The 18,279-nt window shown below is 40.9% G+C and overlaps 1 protein-coding gene across 2 annotated transcripts; it reads right to left on the bottom strand.

Annotated features, from left to right (window-relative positions):
- Window positions 1-5,086: 5,086 nt before the first annotated feature.
- Window positions 5,087-17,773, bottom strand: SLC25A46 (solute carrier family 25 member 46). Of its 2 annotated transcripts, XM_030259029.4 has the most exons (8): window positions 17,521-17,773; window positions 15,732-15,774; window positions 14,435-14,492; window positions 13,840-13,917; window positions 13,082-13,182; window positions 10,373-10,429; window positions 9,870-9,927; window positions 5,087-6,832 (listed from the first exon to the last, which is right to left on the bottom strand). In XM_030259029.4, the coding sequence occupies exons 1-8, from the start codon at window positions 17,771-17,773 to the stop codon at window positions 6,254-6,256; spliced, it is 1,227 nt and encodes a 408-aa protein (XP_030114889.3). In that variant the 3' UTR covers window positions 5,087-6,253. The 2 variants fall into 2 exon arrangements, with proteins under 2 accessions (XP_030114889.3, XP_072777828.1); XM_072921727.1 differs by lacking the exon at window positions 13,840-13,917.
- Between the last annotated feature and the right edge of the window lie 506 nt (window positions 17,774-18,279).

The following is an 18,279-nucleotide window of genomic DNA, read 5'->3' as shown; positions in this document are numbered from 1 at the left end:
CCTTCTCCTTGGTTATCACTGAAGTAGCAAATTGTTTGACAATGACCACTGCTAGCTGAATTATACCGACAAAAATCTTAGAGCTCAGCAAGAAGTTGGGTATTAATGGAGCTACAGGCTTAATTTACATCATGTACATTGATTAGGTTCTTCTAGTGGTTTTAAGTAACTCCCAAAATGAACTTCCCCATATTTTCACTGGTGTTGAAGGGAGGATAACAGGCCTGCAGTTTCCAGGGTCATCCTTCTTGCCCTTCTTGAAACCTGGGACAATGTTCACCAGCTTCCAGCCAACTCTGCCTGCTATGGATTCCCAGGAATGTTCAAAAATCATTGAGAGAGGCTCATGAGGACATCAGCAGCTCTTTGAGTATCCTCAGACGAATCCCATCAAGCCCCATAGATTTGCAGGAGTCCAGCTGGAGCAACGGGACCTGAGGCTGGGAGTTTGTCACTCTCACAGCCATGGTCCTCCAGCTCAGGGCACTCGGACCCCCTTAGCCCATCAGCAGTGCTGGAGACAGAGGCAAGGAAAGCATCTCTGCCTTGTCTCTGTCCCTCTCTGGGAGGTGACCACCTTTAGCCTGTAATGGGCAATGTTACTTCAGGGCTGTCTTTTACCACTAATGATTTAACTAAATTGTTTGCGTTGTCCCCCACAGCTCTGGCCAGTGTCAACTCTAGCCAAGTTTTGGCCACATGAATTTTCTTCCTCACAGCAGCATCTCTACTTTTTTCCCATTCCACCTGACCTTGCTTCCACTGGCCATATATGTTATTTTTATTGCTTTAGCTCCAAAAAACCCCTGCTCAGTCAACCCAGCCTTCTGCCTCACTTGCTTGACTTCCAGTATTCTGGTATTTCCTGAGCATTTAGGAGGTGGTGCTCAAAAACTGACCAGCACTGAACTCCAGCACCTTCTAAAATGTTTTCCTGGACACATCATTACTAGTTCCTGAAGTCTGCTCTCCTCATGTCCATGGTTGAGGCTCTTTCCCTCCTGTCAAGAGATTTTAACTCAATCACGTAGTGGCCACTCTGGCCAAGATGGCCACCAACCACCAATTCAGTCACAAAACCCTCTGTAAATGAGCAACAAATCAAGGAGGGCACCTTTCCTACTCAGCTCCTTTATTATCTGTGATGCCTTGGTACCATAAAGCTATCACCCAGGAGCTTTAGGATTATTCTGGACACCTGAAGGACCATGCAGTCATCTGTCACAAACAGCATGGCTTCATGAGGGGAAAGTCCTGTTTGTCAAACGTGATTTCCTTTTATGACAAGGTAACCCCCCTGGCTAATCAATGGAAACCAGTTGATGTAATTTTCTAGACTTCAGTGAAGCTATTGTCACTCACAAGATCCTTCTGGACAAAATGTCCAGCCCACAGCTAGAAAAACATACCATGTGATGAGTGAGCAACTGGCTGACAGGTTGGGCACGAAGAGATACAGCGACTGGGGTGACACCAAGCTGGTGGCCTGTCACTAGCAGGGTTCTGCTGGGCTCCATCCTCGGCCCTGCGCTCTTCAACATCTTCATAATCACCCTGCATGCAGGGCTGGAAGGGAGACTCGGCAAACTGCAGATGACACAAGACAGGGAAGAGCTGCTGACTCCCTCAAAGGCAGGGAGGCCCTGCAGAGACCTCCATGAACCGACCCAGGGCAATCACCAGCTGTGTGCAGCTCAACAAGGAAAACGCTGGACTCTGCACCTGGGATGGGGCAGCCTGCATGTATGGACAGACCGGGAATGAGAGGCTGGAGAGCAGCACCATGGGAAGGGACCTGGAGATCCTGGTCCCTGGCGAGTTGAGCATGAGCCAGCAGTGCCCTGGCAGCCAGGAGGGACATCCCTGTCCTGGGTGTGTCAGGGCCAGCATCACCGGGGCAAGGAAGGGATTGTCCCACTCTGCTCTGGGCTGGGGCAGCCTTGAGTCCTGGTGGCAGTCTGGGGTGCCACAATATAAGATATAAAGATATTAAAGAGTGTCCAAAGGAAGGCCATAAAGATAATGAAAGATCTGAAGGAAGAGTCTTATGAGGAGCACCTGTGGTCACTTGGTCTGCTCAGCCTGGAGAAGAGACTGATGAGAGAGCCCACTGGAGTCTGCAACTTCTTTGTGAGGGAAGGAAGGGGGCAGACACCTAACCTTGTGTCTGGTTACCACTGACAGAAAAAAAGAGAATGGCTTGAATTTGTGTTGGGGGAGTTTCAGGCTGAGTATTAGGAAAAGGTTCCTGCCTCCAAGGGCATTTGGGCACTGGAACAGGCTCCCCAGGGAAATGGTCTCAGCACCCAAGTGCAAGAAGTGTTTGGACAATGCAGTTAGGCACGTAGTGGAATTCTTGGGGTGCCATGAACTGAACTTTAATGATCCTTATGGGACCCTTTCAATTCAGGATATTCTATGATTCTACTTTGTGTTTGCAGCTGCAGGCGTATACCCAGCTGAATGACCATGTGAGATGAATACCTTCCACATATTTACTTGCAACTTGCTGCTAAATCCAGAGAAGCTAAGAAAAATATGTTATTTTGAGTCTTACAAATTCTGCATAGACCTGTAAAATTGGACATGTCACATTATTACAGACAGTACTAGAGGCAGATCAAATCATGAGTGCCTCAGAGTAGATCTGCTAAAAGAAATGAACACAGCTGGAACAATCCTGGAGAATTCAGTATTGGCACCAACACTGGATCTAAAAGCCCGGTTGTAACACAGCTAAAAGCTAAGTGTGATCTGTATGCTGTCCATGTGCCTGCTTCCAGGAGACCTCATAGTCCAAAGTTTTCTGCCTGGGCTGTTATCAGTTATGGCACTTGAAGGCTTTCCTTGTAAGAGACGGGTAAGAAGCCAAGTAATGCTTCACTGGGGAAAAACATCAGAGTCTGTCTTTCTTCAGGAACACTGACCCTCTTGAAATCATCTCTCTTTTGTAAAGATATATTAAAAAAAAGTAGGAAGAAAAACAAGGTACAAGAAATTGTTTGCATCAGGCACAAGAATTCTTCATAAGAATTTTTCTTCTTATGCATAAGAATTCTTTGTATTTTACCACAACCTACTTTCTACAGACAATTCAGTATTTTGTAGTTTTCAATGGCATCTCTTGCTGAAACCACCTACTGATCATTTGTGTGAGCTAAAAATTGAGTACTTCAGATTTAAAATCCAAGTGAAACCCAGAAACACTTATGATTAAAAAGGTTAAAATTGCTTTTTCAGCCTATACTCATTTACATTTTTGCATGGGCAGAACCTTAGCAACTCCAGACAAAGTGTATTAAGTGTTTTGGAAGATAATAAAAGTATACATGAAAAATCTAAACATGTTCATTCTAACTACTGGAAAGAGGACCGAAAAATTATAGTCCTAAGCAAAAAGTTTTTTCCACCACAGAACAGCTGCTCTACACTGACAGCATTCTTTCTCACCCTGCTTACAGATCTGAGAACCTAGACTACAAGTGAAAAACTGTCAGCAATGAAAGCAAATATTTGACACAATAAAACATTATAGCAATCTCTAGTGCCACTCTTGAGAACTCCCTCGAAGAATATATAAAGGCAAGTCCTCCACTGCGCAAGGGAAAAAGCCCTAGAATTTTATTCCTAGAAAAACAGGACTGGCCAATTTTACAGATACATCTGGAAGTGCTGGACTGCAAGATACACTTAGCTATTGCTTCAAGGCAATTGTGATAAAATTGGTGGCTACAGCTGAATTAAACACATTTGAAAAGGGCAGTTTCATGTATTAAGTGAACAAGTCCTTGCTTAGAGCAGGAATTTGACTGCATGACTTGCTGAGGTTCCTTCCAGCCTGTATGATTCTCTGGCATGGCCATCTTAATACTCACATAAATTTTTCAAGAAACGAACCCAGGAACTTAGTATTTTACCCAAGCTCTTGCATGTAGTTTAATTCATCATGTTCTTGCATTTATGAAAGTTTAGGAACTTGAAAATGCCACTCTGGAATCTATACAGTAAAACATAACACATAAAATAGGATTCCTTTACATGCCTCTTTGGTGAATTATTTTATAGTACTTAAAGTGAATTCTCATTTTATTTCATACACTATACACTAAAATTGCAATCAACAGTATTTCAAAATAAACCCGTTTCCAACTTTACCATACTTTCAGTTTCAATACTTAGGCATTTAAAATACATGAAAGTTAGATTAATAATAAAGTAGACCTTATATGAAGTCAGAACTGACAAAGAGCAACATCTTTGCATTATTTTACCATGACTACTTTCCATAAGTGGTAACTACACAATGATTAATGATTAAGATGCAGATCAGTTTACAACATTCACAAAAACAGATTTGCCACATGAATGTGAAATAAGCAGCAGCCTCTCATAATTTAAAAGTAACTTGTGGAGTTGTGTTTTTTATGTTTTATTACATTTGTATTATGTATAGGTTTGTTCCATGTACCCCCGGTTCTGTAACAGTTTTCCCCGGGTTTTCCCGTCTTTCCCCGTGTGTTCGTTATCCCCAAAAATGCCAAGTCATCCCCCTGTTTACCCCCGATGCCTGTCTGTCACTCCATGTCCCTTCCCCTCCACCTAGAATCTTCCACCCGGGACACCGGGTGATTGGTAAAGGACCTGGGACCCTTCCCCTGTCTGTCCTTCATTGGATGTACCCCCGTATCCCACTACCCTCGAAACCCCCGCAGTTTTACCCCATTGGCTGTTCGGTTTTCCCCCATTCCGTATTTAGTTTGTTTGCGCAGTTCATTTCGCGCTTTCTTCTGGATGGCTCCAGCGCGTTCCGCCTTGCCCACGCCTTTCCGGCGTACACCGGCACAGCACGCCTGGCCCCCTTCGAGTTATTGTATTCCCCGTTGGATTACAATAAACGGAATTCACCCCCAGAGAAAGACTCTCTTTGTAATTCGCCGTGGGGTCGCTGGCTGCTCTCTGGAATTCTGATAGCGCTTCCCAAAGCCCGCGAGGGTCCAAGCGGGAAGCGCTAGAAACCTGCCCGCACCTCTCCCCAGAAGAGCTAGCCGGGGCTGAAGAAGGGCGTCAGGGAGAGAAGCACCGGCAGTAACTTTCCACATGCTTGTTTTATTTGTAAGAACCATCTCCCAGCCTCCACATTTACTGATGAAACCAAGGACTAGGTTATTTAGAATTATTAAAAATCATTTTCAGGCCGAGTATGAAAGGGGAGAGGGCAAAAATTATTTCAGTGGTTCCCTTGTACATAAACAGACTTAGCTCTGCTCCACAAAGTATTTAAACTATCAGAGATTTCAAATTACAGACATCAGTGCTAAATAGTTAAGGAGACAATTTTATACACACCCCTCCAATATAACAAAATAAAAACTCTATGAACAGCCAATTGTTTTCTTAGGCTTTATGTACACTTTGAACACCACTACACTACTACATTCACAGATTTGCATTATTATTATATTCTCATATGGAACATTAGAGTAAAACTAAACCCTGAAGTTGTCAGTGGAAAGTCAACTAAAAATGGCACTTACACATGCACACATCAGTTTCTATTTTGCTTGATTCACACAGTTATTGTAAGCCTTGCAAACAAACTGCAAGACACCCAAATTTGCATTCTGTGCAGCTTTGTCCCACACCCATTTTTCATTGTTTTTATACAAAGCAAGAGAATCCCATTTGTCATCTTCTGCCACACTACAGCAAAACAAGTCCTCTATATACCTGTAAATGATAACACTTAAGTCTACTTAAGTCACTTTTACAGTTGCTGTTTTACTCTCAGTTCCATTAACAGTAAGTTGGAAACATTTTTAAAAGACCAGTAAAGCCATCAGTCTCCTAACTGCAAGTCGTTATAACTTAAGAAAATAAATTCCTTTCAACTGGCTAACAGTCCATATTAAATATCAGATGTGATGCTCATAAAACAGATACTTAACAATTAATATCCATTCCTTATGTCAGTGAACTGGCAAGAGGAAGAGTAAATCCTCAATGCAATCATATGTGAAATCTGATCCCCTTTGTATGACTGCATATGACATATTCAATTTGTGTCTGTAATTTTTAAACAGTCCTTTTTTAATTACACTTTGGAAACCATATCCCCATTTTTCATACAAGTTGTTCTACAGTGTAAGGAGAATCCACAGAGTGGATTCCCCAAAGTTCATTTTCTAAGCCATTTGAACAATACTAGGTTAGCAAGTCAATCATGTCCAATGTGCTAGATTCAGACCTGGACAGATTAAGAAACATTTTGAAGCAGTGTTGAGTAAATAATTTTGGTAAGCTGTAAAACTGCCATATGCAAGGTATACTGTACTATAACAGCTCCAAATCCTTTATAAAAACCTTGCATTCCTTCTTCACGTTTTATAGTATTTATGCAGTCTTTCATTCCCTCATACTGAGTATTGATTGGAAGCACTTCATAGCCAAGGTCTGTATTGTCAATTATTGTGCGTGTCCCTTGAATATGAAGGCGGTGCAAAACTGTTTCCAGCGGGTAAAGCATGACATCAGCACAAAGGCTAGCAGCAAAGCTAGCAATAAGTTCTGGAAAATACGCATCCAGCATGCTCTGCACAGAAGTGGAGCTCTCAGATGGAAGGCTGTGGGAATTATCCCTTTTCAAAAAAAACATGACAAGCTTCCGGACGATGGAACTGATGACGTAGTGAAGAACTCCGTGTAGAGCAGTGGGAAAAGTCAGGACCATCAGAGGAAGAAGACGCTTGCTATGGGGTACTCCCAAGCCTACAACTCTGCCAATTCCTTCTTTCACACAGTCCAGGATACCAGGATTGTCTCGAATGATTTCACTCTACAAGTACAAAGAAGCAGTTACAACTCGTGCTGAGCACTTCAAAATCATCCTGACATCCACTCTGACACTTCACTGCTGAACTTTTTAAGAGTTAAACAGTTGCATGCTATTATGTCTACACAGCTGTACAAATTAAAGTCCCTTGTTATAACACTCTTTACAGCATTCAATTAAGCTTCTTTTTAAAGAACGAACCCATCTTAAAGAGGTAAGGGTTTTTTAATGTACGTTGCAGTTATCTGTGTTTCTACCAAAGAAATGCAGTTTTCAGCCTACTGCTGAAAGTATCAGAATGCAAAACAGTCAGGAACTTAAAATTACTACATCTGGAGAAAAATGCCAGGAAGTACCTATTTAATTCAAAATTCCTTTACTTTAAAGACTATGAGTATTACCTTTGAACTTGAATCTATATAGTAAAGACTTCCATAAGTAGTGTTGAAAGGTCATTTTTGACATGAATTTAATGGGTTCAGTTGTGAATATTATCATGGCATTATATGCATCTAAAGTAGTATTCTTTACCCATGTTGTCTCTTAGTGAAGAGATAATTATTCTATTCATGTGCTGAAAATACAAATCCTGTAGTAATTATTTACTCAGTTACAATCCACCTGTGAGTGTATGATTAAGCTAAAAACATTGTTTCCCCATGAATGGCTATACTCCAGTGTTTTATCATGTGGTTTACATCCAAATTCAAGATTTTAGTGTTCTCCTAAATGTCCAAGTCTCTGAGTCCATGTGGTCTATGTCCTGACCTCACACCAGAATAAATGACCAGAATATTCCTCAGTATTTTGAGGAAATATTAAACAGCCTGCAGAGCCTTCATGTTTTTTTTCTGTGTGAGAGAGAAACAAGTTTAAATTCCTGAGAACATAATGTTGCTGCTGACTTAAACTACAAGTTAAGCAAGACAACCCCTACCTGACTCCTCTTCTGCTCTACATCACTACAGTCACTGGCACTTCAAAACCACTCCTGCTTTGGCCTAACGCGCCACCATGAGGTTTGAGATGCTAATGACGAACAAATGTGAGGGCAACAAATTCCTACCATTTCCAGCTATTTTGATGAAGTGAATTTACCTGGGTAAGTGTCAAACAGATACTGTTGAGCAGCATGATTTATCAGAATTAAGACAGTCAAAGTCAATATAAATTGGCTAGTAGGAAATCCAAACATCTTCAACTTTTTTGGTTTGTTATTGGTCATTGTCTTCTTGCAGCCCAGGAATGTAACGCAAACCTGGCAAGCCAAGTTGCTCCCCTGCACTGATTAGTACAGTATAAAAATCTCCACAAATGCTACCATTACCTCTGCTGTGTTTCTCATAAACTTATGATGATGTTTCCAAGAACTCAAGAACATATTTCATACACCATATATACACACACAGACAAACTTGTACTTATTCACTAAAATACTTGCATACAGCTGAAATTACTAATCTTAAAATCCTCAGATCTCAGTGGAACTTTCATAACCAATCCATTACAGAGATGATCACCTACCCAAAAGGCCAAAAGAGAGATGCTTTTTTGGTTTTTTTATTATTTTCCTATTAAGTTGCTTTCTAGCAAAGAAACTTCATACTTATTTTACAGACAGAAGACAGGTTCTAAATCATGTTCTCTTTTACTACTAAAAAATTTACCCATGTCCACCAACACAGGTAATGCAAAAAATACAAGTAGTAAGCTATAACATTCCATTCTGTGTCCTGCTATGAACTCCAGAAACATTAACAGTGTTCCACCACTGTTTCTAGTTCCAAAATTATGGCATGCTTAGGGTAGAGCCATTCCCCAGAAATTAGGAATTTGAGTTCCAGCCAGGTTCCCATTATGACACCAGCTAAGTCTCCCAAATATTCCCCAAACCAGAGATCCCATGAAGAAAGAGGTTTCTAAAATACAGAGTATCTTCAGAGGAAGTGAGTTTGCTGTTGGGAGTCTTTCTGTAACTCTCCCTGCACAGATGCTTAATCTCACTTGTCCTGTAAATCCAGCCAGTTCAGAGAGAACAGCTCTCCTAGTACCTTCTGGCTCATTTCAGCTTGGATTGTCTGCCCACAGTAGAATCCTGCCCCTTATAGATTCCATGCCTCTAAAGTATGTGCTGAAACTAAGAAACTGCAGAAGACAGCCTTCTCCTCAGAAAAAGCACCATTTTGAAAACATACACCAGCAAACCAGAATTGACGGTACTTACAACTTGCCCATGCTTCGAGTGAAAATTATTATTTTGATGACTCAGAGACAAGAGTAACTATCCTGCACCCTCCAGATGAGAGCTCACTCCACAGAAAGAGCTCCATTAGCTGCACAGAGACTCTTTAATGTCATCTAAGAGCAAGTCATTATACACAGAGGTCTGAGAGAATTACCCTGGACCATTTCTGCATAGCTAACCCTTGCCTTTCTCCAGAAAGAGATACAACACCTCACTGACAGGCAGTCTGCAACACAGTGCTATGGGCTACCCTGCACAGTTACAGAACAAGCTAAGATGTATGCTAAGTGACAGGTCCAGATTTTAATTTTTGTGGCTAAGGAAGAAGTAGATGAAGATTAAAAGTAAAAAGCTGATTGAATGAAAACAATCCTGAGAGGGTAGAATTGAGTATTTCATTTAAAATCTCCATTGAACTATTGGAAAAAAACTTTACAGTTGTTGTAGGGGACAGATGTCACAGTAACAACATAGCTAGGAAGGCAAAGTTTAAAAATCTTACATGAGAAAAACTTTAGGTTTAATCTGCTGGAACACATAGATATAGCATGTCCCCATTTAATATACAATATATTCCAACTATGTACATTAAATGTCCTTTCTAGATTTAGAGTTAAGACAGTACATTAATATACCCCTCATTTCACCCATTTCAGCTAAGTCAAAAGCAGCCTCAAGCAAAACAAATGCAACTACTGTAACATAAACCTGAATTCAAAGATTCACCTCTCCACATAATCTAATCTATAAAGAGTAACAGTTTATTTTTCAACATTCCAAATATATGTAAGTTACCTGTACAGTTTCAATCAGACTCGCAGAATAAAAAGGCATTGCTATCACATGTGTTAACCTGTAGAAATTAGCAACAATATAAGAATTAATGTAATGACAATACTAGAATTTCAGCCAAACAAGCACCTGTAAATTGACAAAGCTATCTACCAAATTATCCCTGAGAGAAAATTAACAAAGCCTAACTCAGTTACTAAAATGTACGTCAACAAGTTGAGATAAGCTTCAGTCAAAAGTTTAGTTAAATTCTATTTCCATGTGACCAGACTGATTAAGGTCTAAAATAGTATAATCTTTTAATTTAGTTGAGCTCCATAGACACAGGGATCTAGTATGAGAAAACCTGTGAAACTGGTTTATGTAATCAAGATTGTTCAAAAAAATCAGCATTTGAAAAGTAGTTAGCATCTTGTCAAGAAAACGTAGTAGCAGACTAAACTTATGTCCATTTGGTACTTTTATTATGTTTAGATAATAAGACATAAGACTCATGCTATACTTACCCTTTGAGTAAAAGGTGTCCGCCTATCTGCTTGAGGTTCCATTTATGTGAAAGCTCTCTAAAAAGAGAAGAATTTAACACAATATGAAAAATCATCCACACGCAATGCCCAAACAATTCTTCCATGGGTGTCAACAGCCAGTTTTCATATTGGTGTTCTACTATTTGCCTTCAAGTATTTCCCATTTTGTAAAGACACAGCAAAACATTTAGTAAATCATGCTTAACTTCTAGTAGTTTTTCGGGACTGTCAGACGTTCTATCAAAAAAGGTTTCAGTTATTAATTAATAAAATGTTTGCAGCTCTCACAGCAACTGGCTTTAATCAGTTCTGCATTAATTCAGCAACCTTATGTACAAGCACTTAAAAGCAATTTGCAGGGATAACTGGAGTACTTTAAAGTCTTCATACTTTATCAATAAATCATTTTTATTTACTGAAATTTTGGTTTGGTTGTGCTCTTCTGTTCTTTAGTATGCATCCACCCTGTTGTTGCTTCTTTCCAGAAAAGAGAAATCATATTCTGGCAGAGTTAGATAAGAAAAAATCAAGTACAAGAGGTCAGGCCAGAAGTTGCACAGTAATTTCGTACAGACATAACTGAAGCTTTTTGTCCTGTGACCAGTCCTTAGCATATTCTGATAAAAAAGAAGAAAACCTGTGCAGTTAACATAAAGATGATATTAAAAAATATTTGCTTGAAGTAGAATTTCTAGTTACACACTTCAAAATACAAACAGCAAATGTTTACATTCCACTTGACAGAAAATGTAAACCCACCTAGTTCAGGATACCATTCAAATACCACATGTACTGACAATGCATATGGTCAGTATTCTGAGGTACAGATACTTGTCTGAAGTGCTGGGCATACTAGACTTTGCATTTTTAATAACAATCTATAAAGTTTTCAGCTTCAAGTGCTGTCCAGGAATCACAATCAGACACTGCTTGTAGTTAAAATAACTCTAATCCAAAAAAGGCAATATTTTACTTTCTGAAGAATTGCATGTTGTTACTAGCTATCACATTTTAAATGCATAGGTCAATCACTGAACAGGAACAGAAGATCATTTTCACCATTATATACTTCAGACACTTGGATCACACCCACTTACCCATAATACTTAAATGATGTGGAAAATTAAACCAGTCAAACTAATGTGTGAAAGCCTAATCTGTCAATCCACAAGGCATTACTGTCCCTGCAGTGCAAGAACAATTATGTAAGAAGTTTATCTAGTACAAAATGCTCACACTCATTTCTGGGCTCCTCTCCTAAACAGGGAGCTTTCTTTCATGTAACTATAACATAGAATTAGAATTGACATTTCACTTCTCTGTGATCTTTGGAGCCTGATAATGCAGTTAAATACTTTCAAATCAGATTTGCCAGCACTGTTGCTACAAGCAATAACCTTCTCCTCCCCATGACCACCCAAACATGCAAGCCACCACTAAAAAGAAGAGAGACCACTGAGTAGGAAACTGTTGTGGGGTGGTGCATGTATGAGAAAACCATTTTAGCCAGATCACTTTCACAGTCCAGTTAATTTCCTGACTGTTCACACATGGCGTTTCCACAAAGATGGGAGTACCACAGAGGAAGAAATTAGCTGGTTCCAGCAAAAAGGCTTGATTATTTTGGCAGAAGCACCAGCTTACTTTCCAAACTACTGAACTGGCCCACAAGTAGAAAAACATTGCTCACATTTGTGAAAATTCAGAACAATGAAGATATAAACACTATATCACATCTCATGAACTTAAGCATACCCTAGAAGCTGTATCTAAAACACACTTGGAGGAAAGCACATGCCTGGAAATTTCAATTACCTATGAAACAGAACTGACCAAAACCCTTAAATACGCACTCTATACAATTTAAATATGAAATACTTTTGTTAATGCTTTTGAACTTGCAAATGTCTACTTTTATTAATATGGATACATGCATCATAACAGTATTGGATTCATCCTAACCACATTTCTTCTTTTTAAACTCTGGTAGTTTCCATGGCCCTGAATATTTTTAGTAAAAAATTACTAAACTTCTGTAGCAGAAGTTTGACTCAGTGGTGTAGAATGATGAGTATCTCTTCAAATCAAGTCAGTTATTTTTAGTGGTAACATCTTTTTTATGAGAATACTGAACAAGGTACATATAACTCTTGGTCAAGGCAGGCAGAAGACAAAGCCGCCAGTTACATGGATGCTCATTTACCATGTCTTCCCACTTACTAATGCAGGCCATTCTGTTCTCCCTCCTACCAAGGACAGTGCAACTATCCAACAAAATGTCAGGGCTAGCTCATTAGCTGTGCAAGTTTTCTCTATTTAGATTGGTAAGACCAGGAGTTTTTACCTTAGGTATGGTATTTGCAATAAAACCTAAATAAAAGAAGAAAACAATGATTTTTTTTTTAAATTTTATTACAGAGTTGAATAGCAAAGACCAATTTGCCACAGCATTTTTATGTCAGACAAGTAAGCAGACACAAACAAATAAAGTTCTCAGAAAGAGTCCCTCAGTATTTATGGATTATAAGGCTGTCTTTTCCAAGACCACCACACTGTGTTTGGAAATACCTATTTAATGTCTGGTTGTTCTCATAAAGTAGTATTTTTCAAAAAGCCTTACTAATACTTTGAAAAAAAATCAACAACGTATTGATTTGTTAGAATTTGGTAAAAAAACCCATGCAATACCTTGGCAAAGGTGTAAATTCACTGATGATGCCTTCTGTTCCCAGGGTTATGCCCTGAACAATGAAACTGCTGCCCATTCCTTTCCAGAGAGCTCTTGGACCCTGCATGTTGAAATATCCAACAAATTTAAAAATTTCAGTAAATTCATACCACACAGGTCTACAATTCTACTGTTGAAATTTGTAATTATACTCGGGTAACAGATCATTTTTTAATCAATGAAGAAGTTTTTGTTTTTCAATAATTTCAAAGATCTGTCAATAACTTTGGAGGCTCCCAAACTGTTAATACTCTGTATTATAAACTTAACACCACTTTTTATGGACAAAATGAGCTTGAGATGTCAAAAGTACATCCATAAGATATTCAGAATTAAGAATTTCTTCCTGTCTTCTGATCTGAGTTTATGGATTGCCATTCCCCTGCAGAATTGGAAGTACTACCTTTGGAAGGACAACAATAATTTTATCCACATAATGATTAATGATCTTTTAGAAACCTAATGAAAAAAAAAAAAATCCAAGGACTTTTTGCTTTCTAACATCCACAAATCTTTCCCCACTAAGTACTGCACTTCTGAAAAAAAAAAAAATTATTTACTTGATCTTCTTGACACATTTCTGTAGCCATAAAAATAAAAAACCCTCATAACAGCCATGCTTTCCAACACCACCTATATAAACAATCAGAGATTTCAATGTACATACATGCTGTAGGAGACCTCAGTGCCCAGATACAGCCTGGCACCAAATACAAACCTGTGTCTTATTGATGCAGTACATTATATTGACAACAGTAAATGGTGTGAGATGATAATTCCTTGCATGATAGTTAACCTGTTAAAAATATAAATTGCATTAAAAATACACTTGCAGATGCTACAACTCTGAAGGATAAAGGCATTTCAAATGTAAGAATTTTATCTCTGTAAAGATCAGCTACAAATATGAGTAAGTTTTCACTGAAATCTAGGGAAAAGGGCAGCCCTTTAAACTATTCATATGCTGAACGTTTAAACAATAAACCATACATAAATCGGAACCTATGAAACAGTAAAACAGAAAGTATTTTACCAGCTCAAACCATTCTTCTTGCAAACAGGGATGTGAAAGTTGCTCTGCAGACCCCAAAACACTTGCTGTAATTTGCTTTCCACTGCCCAAACAAAAATGAGCAAGATTTCTCCAAATAAAATAAACTGCAGATTAGAAAACAAGTATTCTACAAGTAAAAATTTGTTAATGTACCAGAGACCTCCTAAAAATTGCAAAACTTCCCATAATACATACTTTCATACAGAGATATGACAGTACACAGGAGCTTTGACTGGAATAGGTAATATAAAAGACATACCTGACATTGACGACGTAGAACAATGCAAGGATGTGCCAACACATTTTCTGTAAACAGGCTTTAAAGCAAAATTGTATTTAATGCACAAGAAGCCACTAAAAATTCCTTAGAAAAGACTTGTTATTTGTCTCTAACAGCAGCAGATCAGTATTTAGACAAGCAATACATTTCCTAGTGAACTAATAGGCCACGTTTTTGATGGTTACCCAACAGGCTCACAAGAAACAAGTTACATAAAATCTGATGTATACATTTATTGTGAAAAAGCCCCATATATATGTAATATGCACATATTTTTATAAGCAAAAAAAAATACTAAATTTCTTAATCTCGCCCTCCTCAGAGTATTGCAGTGCAAAACAAACCACAACTACAATTATGAGAGGTTTAGTTCCCAGTTTTATGTTAATTCTGCATCCTGCATTAATCAAGACTCCTCTTAGGAGGGCAGAGAAGGTTTCACCAAAAACACTGCTGACCCAAACCAACTGTCCAACCACTGACAGAATTCATATCTCAATCACGACTTCACAGGGAAGTTCTCACTTCCAAAGCAGAATTCCTGGTTGCAGACATTCAGATAGAATATTAATTTCAGCTCAAAGCGCCTGAGTGATCAGAGTACCTATCTGTGCATTGTTCAAACCTGGACATGGATTAGAAAAGTAGAACATCCAGGATTTTTACAAACACCCCAAGCTACAGAATCATCTGTGGTAGGTTTCTGAACTCCCGATAAACAAGTGGCACAGAAAAATACTGCAGTTTTGTAACTATTGATCTAATTTGTAGTTTGCTGCTACCAAAAGAGGTAAAACCTTCCCTGGGCATCAGCATCTTATAATTTATCACTTTTTCAAAAATACTATCAATAATCAGGGTCATCATCATAAAGAATGAAATGGCCTTCAGACCACTTGGTTAGATGAACATTATGGTCTGAGGATACTTTGGTAATACACTTGAAGACATTTTCACTTTCTTAGGAAACATTTGTATCGCCTAGAAATATTAATAAAAGTTGCAAATGTCAAAGAAGTTTTCTGGTGTTACTTTCAGATTACTTGGATGGGTACAAACATCCTGGGCATTCCAAATGAAAAACTGTTTCTTACATTCACATATTTTTGGCAACAGTTAAAGAAAACAGAAACTTAAATGGGGGTAATAGGTTTCTAAATACATTTCAACTTCATCTTATGGCTATCGGAATAAAAACATAATATAGAGGTGTATGTAGGGTTTATAAGACAAATATGAGTTTTACAACCCCTTTGTCACCGAACACATCTCTTACCTTGCAAGGCCAATACCAAAGCCAGCAAATCTGTTCAATTGTTCTGAAAAACAAGAAAAAACCCAAAACAAAACCAGATGATACGGCAGTGATAATCACAAAATAGAGACAATGACGTGCACAGGATCTGAAAAACTAGTTTGAATCCTGTACTTCCATCAAAAAATTACAAGCACTAAACTACAATACTTATGGCAGTTGAGCAACAGAAGATATAAAAAAAATATTCCCCCAGGAATATTTGCACTTTGGACTGCATTTAAGTTTGTACATACTCTTATATATAAAATTATGCTTTTCTTACAGCCAAAAAAAGAAGAGAGAAAATGAACAGTAAAACAGAGAGTATTTTGCCAGCTGAAACCAACTACTGAAAGATTTAGCATGCGTGAGTTTGCAGTAATTCTGAAACATAAATTTAGGTAATTGAGGTGAAAATACTGCAAAAACAGTATAAAAAGGCAAAATCTTGTGTGAAGTTATACAAAAAAACACAGATGAAGTAACAAACATCAGCACAAAGCAAATTTTCAAGCCAGTTGTTTATCTCCAGTCCTTTGCAAAAATCTAAATTCTCCAAATTGGAGAATTACAGAAGTAATTAATTCAGCTCTCTGTCGCCTGCAACCAGACAGACATTTGCACATTGGGAATTATCAGAAGTGATTTTAAGATGAGCATCAGAACAATAAAGGCATTTTAAAGTCAATGCTCAGCCTACAAGCTTCATTGTGCACGCAGTCTGAAGGCATGGATGAAGTCAGTAACTTCAGTGGGGCTCCACACAAATGTGGCAGCCCTCCTAAAAATGGTAAGATACTATCTTCAGTGATTACAGCAACTCCTTATCAGTGTTCCTAAGTGCAGAATGAACACACCCTCCACATGCAGACAGGGGAAAAAATGCAGTGTCCAGCTATGCAAGGATACTTAATAGTGCTTCAACCAGTGCATGCATGGATGGAGTCCAGCTAAAGGCGGTACTCTTTGTAAGACCTAAATAATGATACTGCACGGCAGCTCAGAAAAGAAAGACTTGCCTACTAATATAATTAGATTTCAGGTAAATTACTATTTCAGAGATTTTTTGATACTCAAGTGTCTACAACCTGCTCCTTTTATTTAAAGAAAACAACATACAGTACCCTAGATAGAGCAAGTTTGCCTTAATTCACCTCAACTTCGAGAAGATCTAAAATGACTTTATGTATAGAGACTTATACTCAATTTCCCAGCAATTACCGAAAAAAGCCTTGTACTCAGTTGCTTCCTTAAATCCTACAAGTCCCACAGTTCCCTAGCTATCACGCATGAAGGGGGAAAGTTTACGTCAGCAGCTCATGTTTTAAACCCGACAGAAACCACGCAGTCTGCAACACCACGACCACAATAACGCAGCACTCCAAGAGGCAAAAGCACTTCCTGCCCTTGAAGAAGGCGGGGTGTTTCTGCAGGAGATTGTCTACACGGGCAATGAGGAGCAAGCTGACTGCATACTGCCTAACGAGAAGCTGCGGGGCGCGTTCTGGCACTCTCAAATCACACTTGAATGGAGCTGCACAGTGCTGGAGCGCAACAGGCAGCGAGTGTTCAACAGAGCACTCCGTGTTCTTCTTCCCGCGGCGCTTCAGCACCGCCAGCGCTGGGCGGGCCGGGTGGCGCAGCTCAGGCCCGCCCGCCCTTGCCCGGCGGGTCACTGCCCGCGGCGGGGCAGCGGGGTTCAGCGGCACCGGGCGCGGCGAGCGGCGGCGGCCGCCCCCGGGCGAGCCCAGGCCGGGCCCTCCCTTACCGGCACGGGGGCCGCCCGCGCCGAGGTTGGCCTCCTCGTTGGGGCCGGCGCCGCCAGGCGGGGTCCCAGCCCCGTACGGCGGCGTCTTCTCGCCCCAGTGCAGGTTGCGGCTGCCGGGGATGTCGGGCGGGCTGGTCACCCAGGAGCCCAGCTCCGAGCCGCTGCCGGAGGGCCTGGAGCCGGGGCCCAGTTCGTCGCGGCCGACCCCACCGTAGCCGAAGCCGTCGAAGCCGTCGGGGCGCCGCGGGTGCATGGCGCGGGTGGCTGAGGGAGCCCGGCGGGGCCGCGGGGAGCGGGAGAGGAGCGGGAGGGGCCGCGCTCAGGCCGCTCCAGCGGGAGCGCACCCGGAGCCGCCGCCCGCCTCGGCACTTCCGGCCGCGGTGAGGCCGCGCGCGTGACCGCCGGGGGGCGGGGCCGGGGGCGCTGGCCAATGGTGGCGCTCCGCTTGCCCGGCCCGGGGCGGGGCGTCCGGCGCCGCGGGAGGGCGGGCGAGGGCGCCCCCTGGGGGCGCGGAGGAGTGTCCCGGGCGCGTGCGCAGTCCGTGCGCCAGCTCCGCTGCCGGCCGGGCCCGGGCGGGCCGCGCCCGCGGGAGTCCGTGAGGCGGAACCGGAGACGTGAGGTGTCCGTGCGGACCTTTGGCAGCGTGTTCTTCCGGGAAAAAAAGCCTTCTTATCGACCCCGGAGGTGAGCACAACACTGCACACGGCAGGCGCAGGGAGGAGGCCAAGAAGTGGGGTATGGACTATGGAGAGGAACACA

Source organism: Taeniopygia guttata, chromosome Z, assembly GCF_048771995.1.
Source record: "Taeniopygia guttata chromosome Z, bTaeGut7.mat, whole genome shotgun sequence".
In the NCBI taxonomy this organism is placed as follows: Eukaryota; Metazoa; Chordata; class Aves; order Passeriformes; family Estrildidae; genus Taeniopygia; species Taeniopygia guttata.
Note: the sequence above shows the minus strand (reverse complement) of the source record. Positions and strands in the feature narration are given on the sequence as shown.